The sequence below is a fragment of the Vanessa cardui genome, chromosome Z (assembly GCF_905220365.1).
Source record: "Vanessa cardui chromosome Z, ilVanCard2.1, whole genome shotgun sequence".
Taxonomy (NCBI): Eukaryota; Metazoa; Arthropoda; class Insecta; order Lepidoptera; family Nymphalidae; genus Vanessa; species Vanessa cardui.
In genome coordinates, this window is record NC_061154.1 from 7072576 (window position 1) to 7083926 (window position 11351).

General features: G+C 34.9%; 1 protein-coding gene across 1 annotated transcript in view; it reads left to right on the top strand.

Annotated features, from left to right (window-relative positions):
* LOC124543357 (dynein axonemal heavy chain 6) overlaps nucleotides 1-10827 on the top strand; it is a 67462-nt gene extending 56635 nt beyond the window's left edge. Inside the window, 9 exon segments of the mRNA XM_047121556.1 lie at nucleotides 400-601; nucleotides 713-953; nucleotides 1901-2101; nucleotides 2494-2735; nucleotides 3202-3492; nucleotides 8432-8584; nucleotides 9546-9743; nucleotides 9966-10089; nucleotides 10379-10827. Of these exon segments, the coding sequence (XP_046977512.1) occupies nucleotides 400-601; nucleotides 713-953; nucleotides 1901-2101; nucleotides 2494-2735; nucleotides 3202-3492; nucleotides 8432-8584; nucleotides 9546-9743; nucleotides 9966-10089; nucleotides 10379-10608 (1882 nt within the window). The 3' untranslated portion in view covers nucleotides 10609-10827.
* The last annotated feature ends 524 nt before the right edge of the window (nucleotides 10828-11351 follow it).

The following is an 11351-nucleotide window of genomic DNA, read 5'->3' on the forward strand; positions in this document are numbered from 1 at the left end:
CTGTCTATTTTAACCGGATTAAAGATCAAAACAGTATTCTAGGCTAACATCTCGTCATGATATAAGGATAGGCCGATATAAAAGTACCGAAAACGTTGATTTTATTATTTAAAATGAGTTATGACTCTTGTAATACTGACAAACAGTATACAATCAGTTTTTGAGAAATTGCTAGAGTTTCTTATTTCCCTTCAATAGTGTGTGAAGTTTAAATACGGGGAAGAAACAATAAAATCTAAAAATGTCAGTAGCGAACTCACGACTCACATCACTAGGCACCTACCTGTACGGACTTCCAAATCTATTAAAATTTCCTAGGCACTTGTATTACTCGTTGTTATAACAAAAGGTGTTAAAATGAAATAATGCTTGTTTATTAAATTTGTTTGATATTTTTAGATACGCTGACACGTCTTGTACAATACCTTTAGTATTTGTTCTGAGTACTGGTTCGGATCCGTTTGGAGCTTTCCAGAAGTTTGCAACCGAAATGGGCGTGAGAGACCGAGTTCACTCTATATCGCTGGGACAAGGGCAAGGTCCCGTTGCTGAAAAGTTGATAAATAACGCCAAACCTAAAGGAGACTGGGTTTTCCTGCAGGTGATAAACAGTTTATAAAACAGCTGACTTAATTAAATATAAATATTTGCAAGTTTATAAATAAGAAGAGTAGTATGATTGCCTTGTTAACAAAATTACCATTTTTATTAGAATTGTCACTTGGCGGCGTCATGGATGCTCAGTCTTGAAGTAATAGTGGCTAATATGAGCAGTGACCCATCAAATCTGCATACAGATTTCCGACTATATTTAAGTTCTATGCCAACACCAAAGTTTCCAGTGTCTGTACTCCAGAATTCTGTGAAAGTGACCAATGAACCACCGAAAGGTCTCAAAGCAAACGTGAAGAGAGCTCTCATAGAGATCGAAGAAGATTTCTTTGAAAATAATGGTAATCTCTCATCTTATTGTATTAAAAATTATTTAACTGTTCATTTATGTATTTTTAAGTCACTTAAGTAAAACCCTGTAAATTTTGTGTACCGGGCTTAGGCCTCCTCTCCCTTGTGGAAAGAAAGTTAAAAGCTTTTCATATGCCGCTGCTCCAATGCAGGCTATTGGATATACATGTGACAGTATTTCATTGAAATTTGACACGTGAAAGCTTCCTCGCGATGTTTTCCTTTACCATCGAGCAGGAAATGCATTACAAACACAAATTAAAGACATTAAATTGTCGCCGATGCAAAAAACGCTTAATTATGAAGTTAACTTGAATAAATTTGATTTTATTTGAAAACTCAGCAGTTTTGCGGTCTTTGAATCCGCTGTTATTAAGTTTAAGGTCATACATGCGTATGCATGCTGATGCATGCTGGGCCATCTCAGCTCTATATATTTTTAATTTTAATTATATAAAAATATTTCAGAGATTCGACAAAATTCTGTGTATTTACATTATAGCGATAAGGTATTAAGTTTAAAGTGCATATATGCATGCTTAATTGGCCATCTCAGCTCTATATATTTTAATTATACAAAAATATTTCAGAGATTCGACAAAATTCTGTGTATTTACATTATAGCGATAAGGTCTCTTGTGCATCTATCTTGAATGTGATTTATGAATTTATTGGTTTACAAGTTGTACAATAAAGTTTATTTTGATTTGATTCGAATGATTCTTCTTCCGTCGTTTATTACACGAGTAAGCGCGATCGCTTTTCAGCGGCTTTTCTACGCGCCTTCGACGTCCGTAAAATTTGTTTATCAAAACTGAACGTTTTCTACTACTCCATTTTTCTACATATAAGACACGCCAATTCGCCTAGATTATTAAAACGATATTCGAAAAAATCTTTCAGGCATGATACGATCTTTTATAATCATGTATTTCAGCGCTGGAACAGGACTGGCGAACAATGCTATTCGGTATATGTATGTTCCACGCGATCATACAAGAGAGGAAAAAGTTCGGTCCGCTCGGTTGGAATATTACTTACGAATTCAATAACAGCGACCGCGAGTGCGCTATGCTCAATCTACAAATGTTCTGCGAATCGGGACACGTTCCATGGGACGCGTTAGAGTATATTACTAGTGAGTTTTAATCTTGGAAATCTCTACCTACCCCAATGATATTGTAGTAAACAGATATGTTATTAACGCTCAAAAAGTGAAGACTAGAAAACGTCCTAATTGGGACGTTTGCCTTTAGTCGTTTTACGTAGCAATACGTTATAATAAATCATAATTATTTAATGGTAATACGTTTTGCGTAATTAAAACATCTAGTTATCCCTTTTACTTATTGTTTTTATCAAGCTATCCTTTTTTTATTTACTTTTAACGAAATGTAAAAATAAACTAAAATAAACGGTCCCCGGCGTGGCACACTTTTTTCTGTTGTTTAGTATGGCTATATCTGTTTATTAGAATATCATTGACCTATCCCCAAGGAAAACATCTTTATGCTAGAAACTTTTTTTAAGGTCAGATAACATACGGCGGTCGTGTAACGGATATGTGGGATCAAAGATGCCTGACCACAATTCTGAAGCAGTTCTTCTCGCCGGCTACACTTGAGGAGAGCTACACTTACTCTCCGTCCGGCACCTACTACTGCCCGCGCTTCGAAAAGTTGAATGATGTCCGGGATTACATCGACACACTACCAGTCATCGAGGATCCGGAAGTGTTTGGAATGCACGAGAACGCTAATATTGCATATGAGGTTTGATACGCACGTTATGACACACCTACACAGCGAAACCAATATTAAAAAAAATATATATGAACCTTTTTTAATTAGTTATATCCAGGCGACGATACCGAATCTATTTTCGTCATAAATTTAATCAATAATAACCTGGTGTTTCAACATTATGTTGTATTAACTTTTTATCAAGTTAAAAGTACTGAATTAGTTTCTATGTTTAAATTTTAGGGCTTTTTTGTCCATTTTAATCAGATTCAAGTACAAAAAAAGTATTTTAGACTAACTTCACTGATAATATTATTCAGTAAACACAAAAATTCAACTCAACAACAGGTGACGGTTCTTTGTCAGTACAAAATCTCTTTTCGGGAAATTACTAGAATTCCCTAAAATGGCGTGTGAAATTTATTTCCGGGGTAGGAACAATAAAATTTATCGTATTTGCTGCAACAGTTAAAACAATGTGAGTTTTGTCGTTTAGCACAAGGAGACCAGTACATTGATCAAGACAATAGTTGACGTACAACCTCGCGCCGGCGGCGGCGGCGGGGGAGACACTCCCGACCAGATCGTTTGGCGAATCTGTGAGCAGACGCGAGCCGTGGTCGTGACTAAGGTGGACAAAGATCTGGTCAACCCTTTACTGATGCAGCCTGACGACTGCGGCCAGTTGCACTCCCTCACCACGGTGCTGCTGCACGAAACGGATAGATTCAACGTGCTCTTAGCCCTGATACACAGCTCCCTCAACGAACTCCAGAAGGCTATTAAGGTGAGAACTAAAACGTGGGCTTTTATACGCTTAGATTGTAAACTAGTCATGATTATACGGTGAGATGAAATGGACTGGTTGGAACTCTGGTACTATACTTGCTGGTAGGGCTTTGTGCAAGCCCGTCTGGGTAGGTACCACCCACTCATCTACCGCCAAATAACAGTACTCAGTATTGTTGTGTTCCGGTCTGAAGGGTGAGTGAGCCAGTGTAACTACAGGCACAAGGGACATAACATCTTAGTTCCCAAGGTTGGTGGCACATTGACGATGTAAGGAATAGTTAATATTTCTTACAGCGTCATTGTCTATGGGCGATGGTGACCACTTACCATCAGGTAGCCCATATGCTCGTCCGCCAACCTATAACATAAAAAAGTGGAACTCTGTGAACTGAAAATCTTAACGAAAAATGTCTACTTCATGTTATATTATTGACACTGTCCAATAAAAATGTCCAATATCAGAAACTCTCACTTTTTATAATTAGAATGGAAATAATTAACTCACACTCTGCAATGAAAAACCTATTACGTATGATAAAATAACTTTTTATCAAACCTAAATAGGTTTTACGTGTAAATCCAGATTACTTTAATGTACATTAAAACAGTGGATTATTTAAAGCCGATTATTTTACTACTTATCTTTATGAATAAATGAAATTCTCAACTAGCGACCCACAATTGCAACATACTGGTGCAAATCATTAGTAAATAAAATTATATGAATATAATTTATACCGTAGCACTCGGGAACAATGTAACTTACCTTCCCAATAAATAATAATTTAGATCATTAGTTCTGTAAATTTTACCGTTACAAACAAACAAATTTCATCTTATAATATTAAGTGTACCTGGAATAAATAATATATTCTTGTATAACATTCAACAACAACAAGTCCATTGCTGGGCTAAAGCTTCCTCTCCCTATAAGTAGAAGGTTTGGAACATATACCACCACACTTTTCCAACCGGATTGATGGAATAAACGTGGCAGAATTTATATGAAATTACACACGCAGGTTTTCTCACGATATTTTTCTTCACCGCTGAGCACGAGATGAATTATAAAGACAAATTAAGCACATGAATCAGCGGTGCTTGTCTGGGTTTGAACCCGCAATCATCGGTTAAGATGCTCGCGTTCTAACCACTGGGCCATCTCGACTTGTACTTGTAACATTCGACCTTAAAATCTTTTTTAAAAAATAATTAAATAAAATTATGTATTTAAAAATACGATTATCTTTAGAGTAAATCGTATTTTGAAAATACCAAAAATGTCGTCAGCGTAGTGACAAATAACAAAAAAACATATATTACATACATAACAATTCTTTGTATTTTTTTCTGTACAATAAATGGCTCGAAGAACAGAACAACATTATTTCATGATATATGTATATTTCCATCGATTCATCAAAATAACTGCTCGAAGTACTTCGTAGCAGTGGACAATATTCAAGTTATATATAATTGCTAAGTTAGGGGTAAAATTTAGAGATTCATTCAATCTGAAATTTCCGGACGCCCTTGGTCGCGTCCTAGCCCACGCTTCCAGCTACCGACGCATGCGTGCAATAGACTCATAAGTCTAGGAATTATGTTTTTGTAAACATCTAGCTGTGCATAGAAACTGCAGGTGGGAACTGACCGAAATCAATACAGCGAACAGGACGCACCTGCCAATGCGCTCTTAAACCCCCTTCCAGAATTCTGAGCATGCGTAATTGAATCCGAAAATTCTAGAAACTTCGTTTTGAATAAATAAAGTACTATAGTACAAACATATCATAGATAACTGCGTTACGCGTCACCGGTCCCTGGTTACAGCATCTGGCGCATGCGTAATCCAATCAATGAATCCTAGTTCTAGTAATATAAGTACATACAAGACGCAATTGCGCAATGCCGATGCGTTTTAATGCATTCTTGCCTTTTACCCCTCGTTACTCCCAACGCATGCGTCCTTGAATTCGAACGTTCTAGAAATATTATCTGGTTACAGCATCTGACGCATGCGTAAATAACCAATTAGACCTAGTTCAAATAATATAAGTACATGAAGGATACACAATTACGCAGTGCCGATGTGATTCTGGTGCATCACTGCTTTTCATCTTCCTTGTAACTTTTAACGCATGCGCACTTAGATTCGAATCTCCCAAAAGCATAATATTATATATAAAATTAATATCAAAATATAGTTATTATATAAAATTAATATCAAAATATAATTTATTCGAGTAGGATTTTACTACTATTTTGAATCGACATTTTACGAAACTATATTAAGTGAATCTACCATCAGTTCGGAATATGGATTCTAACGAGGGAAACCGGCAAAAAAATCTGTAGTTACTCTTTTCCCACATTAAAAATACAAAGTTATGTTAGTTAAATACAATTATTTATGTTTGTTGTATAAAATATATCCTACCTTTTCAGGTAGGCTTTGACTTCCGTCAACAAGTATTAAAGCCAATAAATAGTACCTGTACCAACAACATTTGTGTGGCAAACTAAGCGATGACCAATGTTATACCTACTTTTCCTACATACATGGCGTTTGCAGCATTTGAAACATACTTTTTTCGAGTATTCGAGATACCACCAGTGATGGCGTACGCTACGGCGGTTTTGGTATAAACAGCAATACACATACTCGGAAACTCAGGCTACCATTTAGTTCATATAATTTTTGCATATCAGACTATATTAGGCCGAAGTCACCAAAAGTTATGTCATCACATCTTTTGGTAAAACCAAAGCGAAACCAAATCGAATGTCGAACGCAAAGCTTTTTAAGATTCAATTCTACTATAATTTTAAGTAAATACAATAATGCCATTTTACAATATAAGTCTTTATAATTACATTTTTGGTGACGGTAAAACAACTCAACCACATCAGTAAAATCATTTTGCAACTTATCAAAAGTAATATCTTAGGAATAATGTTGATTATAAAATTTATTTATTTAAAAGTATATTAAATATCACAATAAGGTTCAGTTTTTCTCAAAGAGATGAAACTAGACTTGCAAAAAAAATCTAACAAATTCTGTCTGAAAATTTTAATTAAAGCGGTGTTACTTAGATGATCAAAGGCCCACGCTAACTACTTTGATTTGTAGCATGTCTGGCGCGTAATTGTAGAAGTTCGTTTAATTTCGGTTCCTACTAGACAAGTTTGCCTTAAGCTAAACTTTCAGCGAGTTTATTTACATGTGTAATTTTTTTACCGAAGCAGATTAGATTGGTGACTTAAAATAACTTTTTTATAGTGGAGATATGTTATAATTTCTACAATAATAAATAAAATACATACATGAATCGACAAACAACAAGTTCATTTAACAAATATTGGATCTAAAACTCCTGAGTTATTAAATTGCGTACCTACTAAGGCCTTAGACAACGCTGAACTTTAAGACTTTGGTTCCAAAATCTATAGCTTTTCATTAGTAAAATCTTCCACTAACTTCTTATATAGGGAAAACAAACTGTTAGGTAACCAACCTACGTTATTAAAAAAGTTACTATTAATTTCTTCCGCGATTTGTTCATGACCTGAGGAGTTCTGCAAGGTTCAACGCTTAGACCAATTTCTAGAAGTATAGTCACCTAAGAGAGAGAGAAAGAAATCCTGAAAAAGAAAGTAAGCAAGTAGGAATCAAATGGATATATTGCAATTCACTAATTTGATATGTGATAAAAAAGACTATCGAAACAAATAAAACATGCAATGTTTGAAAAAATATTGAGCGATATTAATAGGACGTAGTTTATTATTATTGAATTGCTGATAAAAAAAGAGTTGAAGATTGATTTAAAATTTGAAGACTTGTTTAGTAGATATCCTTTTGAGAAGACCATTAAAGAATAGGCTCATAATGTAAATTCTAAAATAGACTTTTTAAACAGCTTGTGTAGATAGAAAATTAGACCTATAAAATTACTTTCTGTTCTTGTGAAATAAGTGACAATATAGTGAGGTGCTAATAATATAGCAATGTTTTAAAATTTCAAAAAATGTAAAATAAATATCAAAATATATAATACCATGTGAATTGACGTTTCTATAAACTCAACACGTAGGTTACGTAATTCACGTAATATAGGTAATACGCAATACATAATTGATATCTTACATAACAACTGCAATCTAATCGATGGTGGCATTAAAAAGGATACTGAGCCTGCGTACAACGTACATACGCCATTTTGTAAATGTACTGTTTATTTAAATGGTAGTTACGTATAATTGGATAACACAGATCCGGTCCCAGGTCCCGGGAGGTCACGTTATATTGGTCAATTCAATATGATAATTAAGTTAAATCTAACTGGTAGGATACGACGTGATTTTGAAAATGAAATTTGTGAAATTTTTCAAAAAAAAATCTAGGGCGAATTTCAAAATACTTAAGCTTTCGAATTGACCTACTAGTTCGTTGTCCCTTTCATCAAAAAGTTATTGAATATTTGGGCATTATTGTAGTTCCGTGCAGCGGAATGACTCTCAGATTGTTTAGTTCATATAAGATAGGAATGAAGAAATTGTCGTTGGCTAGTGTCCGTTATTTGTCTGCCTTGCCTGTTTTGATCGAACTTAATCAGAATAGCATTACCATAAATCACAAATTTTTACTACTACACACTGGTAAACAGTTAATATACGTAGACCTGAAGTGGCAATTATTTTAAAAAATCTTTTGTGACAAGTAGAAAGGTTGAAATATATTGCCACACTACAAATTTTGTTCGTCTGAAATATCAAGTACGCAATAAATAATATAACGATTGTACATATTAGCCGATTTCAAAATTACACTTGACTTATAAGTCTACGATTCATTTCATTCAAGATAGACACGTCAAAACATCAGCACTGATGATCCTTTAAGTAATGCAAATGGCTTATTTTTTCAGGGTATCGTTGTTATGTCGGAGGCGTACGAGGAGGTATTCAACTCCTTCCTCAACAACAAGGTGCCGGAGATGTGGCACCGTCGCGGCTACAACTCGCTCAAATCTCTCGGTAGCTGGATACATGACCTGACTCTTCGAATCGACTTTGTGGAGGTATATTAATAACTTAATTTGGTTTTCTTACTCTATTTTAAATTTAACTAGCGACCCGCCCTGGCTTCGCACAGATACAATATGACATCACAGTGGAAACTTCTAAAATTATCAATGTTTCTTTACTAAATTTTCCATGTATTATATACAACAACCTTCCTCTCGAATCACTCTCTATTAAAAAAACCGCATCAAAATCTGTTGCGTAATTTTAATCTAAGCATACATAGGGTCAGGCAGCTAGCGACTGTGTTTAATACTATGTTATGATATAATTGTAGGGTTCAATAATTTCAACCTAATTATGTAGGTGGTGGTGGCATATCATATATGGATACATAATATATATATGTTAGCCTGATGCGCCGTTTTCTGTATTGATTTATTGGTTTGGATGCGCATTAAAGCGTTACATAATAATATTTCCTATCATGCTTGCAGAATATGATATAATGTAATTGGAATGAAAAATATACTTTTTAAGTACAATAACTTTACCATATTGACTGCTTAGTTTCCCAACAAGCCAATCTTAATTTGAGATTGTAGGTTCTAATCCGGGCAAGCACTAATAAATTTTATGTGTCTGTTATTACACTTCATCGTAACCTATATACATACGTATGTTAGAGAAAAATCTGTTTATATCATCTGATGCCAAATCAACCGCATTAGTGCAACTTTGTGGAATAAACTCAAATCCTATTCTAAAGTAGAGCCCTTAAATTACTGAATTTATGCCTTGCCTTTCATATTATTATTTAAATAAATCGTTACTGATGGAAACGGAACATCTAGTAGTCGATCTTTTTAAGTCAACCTTATCTATGACAAGTTTATACCATCAACATATACCATAAATAAACATCGATATATCATTTTGTATTACTATTTATAGTGTAATTAAAATATGTTATTAAAGATTATTATTTACTTTATTTCAAATGTATGTCTTTTTTAGAAATGGTTAATAGACGGCGCCCAGGAAAGCAGTTGGGTTTCCGGGTTGTTCTTCCCGCAGGGGCTGCTGACGGGTGCGCTCCAAGCCTATGCAAGACGGTATCGCGTACCAATCGATGCTCTGATGTTCGACTTTGAACCTCAACGGTTTTTCCTCTCCCAGGAGGACGTATACCGGTATAACAAAAAGAAGACTAAGGTTCGTCGTATTTATAGTCGTTGGAAACAATAGCGCTTATATGAGATACTAGAACCGGATAAACTGAAAATTTGAATGGCTATATAGATACGATGCAGTAATAACAAACTCTTAACAATACTGCAGCACAAATGACCAATAAAGACCAGTTAGATAAAACAATAGTCATAGAATTTGTAACATGTATTACCGAGCTTCATAACACATTCGTAACGGTTTCAGGATGACGACAAGAGTGTGTTCGGTTCCCTCGAAAAGCCCGAGGATGGCGTGAATATACACGGCCTTTTCATAGACGCGGGCCGCTGGGATCCTACGAATAACCTACTGATCGATGCCTTACCAGGTATCGCTTTTAATGACGTAATTAAATGTTTATCCGCATTCAATGTACCAAGCCAATGTGTTACTGACATTAAGTACTCCTTTGATACGGCGTTATTTTTCTCGGAGCGAAGCATCTAAAACTAAAGCTGGCAGTGTTTTATTCTTCAGACATCAGATGTCTTTCTAGCATATCGAAGATTTCTGACTTCGAAATTTCAATATATTTCATACCCTGTGTACTCCCTACCCCATTCCCTTAATTCCTTGGTTTGTTGGAACCAAATTGACATACGTTGTGCTTCGTCTAGGTCAAATGAACCCACCCCTACCGGTGGTGTGGTTCAAGCCGGTGTTGTCCCTGCCCAAGCCCGACCCTCGCTACGAGGCGCCGCTCTACAAGACGTCGGAGCGCGCTGGCACGCTGTCCACCACAGGGCACAGCACCAACTTCGTACTACCCGTACTACTACCCTCTAACATGCATTCAGACTTCTGGATCGTACGCGGGACGGCGCTACTTACACAAATAACGGATTGAAGCTTATCGATTTTTAATATCGCTATTTCACTATGTTTTTATAAGATTTTAATGTATTTTACGATAGTTTTTAATGAAAGGCTGAAATACTATTAAACTCACTTTTGAACTAAACTAATAATCAATTTTCAGGGCACTGAGTTATTTTGATGTTGTTATAATTACTGTTTGTTACAATCAATTATGTTAGTATGTTTTAGCATATATCATGTCGAATAAATTAATAAAATGTTACCTTAATAAAAATAAAGTATATGTTGAATAGGTATTCTTGTTATTTAATAATAAAAGACGTAACCTGTACATGGTATACTCAATCATACATAGTATGTATTTAAATAATGTATTTATTCATTCTTTTTTTTTCTTCGAAATTAAGTATATATAATTATTTTACACCCATTTTGGCTTATTTTTTATTAAAACACAAAACTATTTTTATCCCTAATCACTGCGTACTTCTATTATAAATGAAATGTCCAAAAATATCGCATATTTAATATTAAGGATATTTTTTCTAAAGCCTGCATCATCATTTAAACATTTAGAACTTCAAAATTTTAAACTTGCACATTTGTCATCTGTTTTAGCCATCAGGAGTTGACAGTTTGCTTTCTTAAGAGTTTAACTTCATTTCTTAACAAACTTCATCAAAACCGGTTTAGATATTTAAACATAAAAGTGTGACAACTATTCTATTCATTGTCGACCTCGCGTCTCTCAGCTCCAAAGTCTGAACCCAC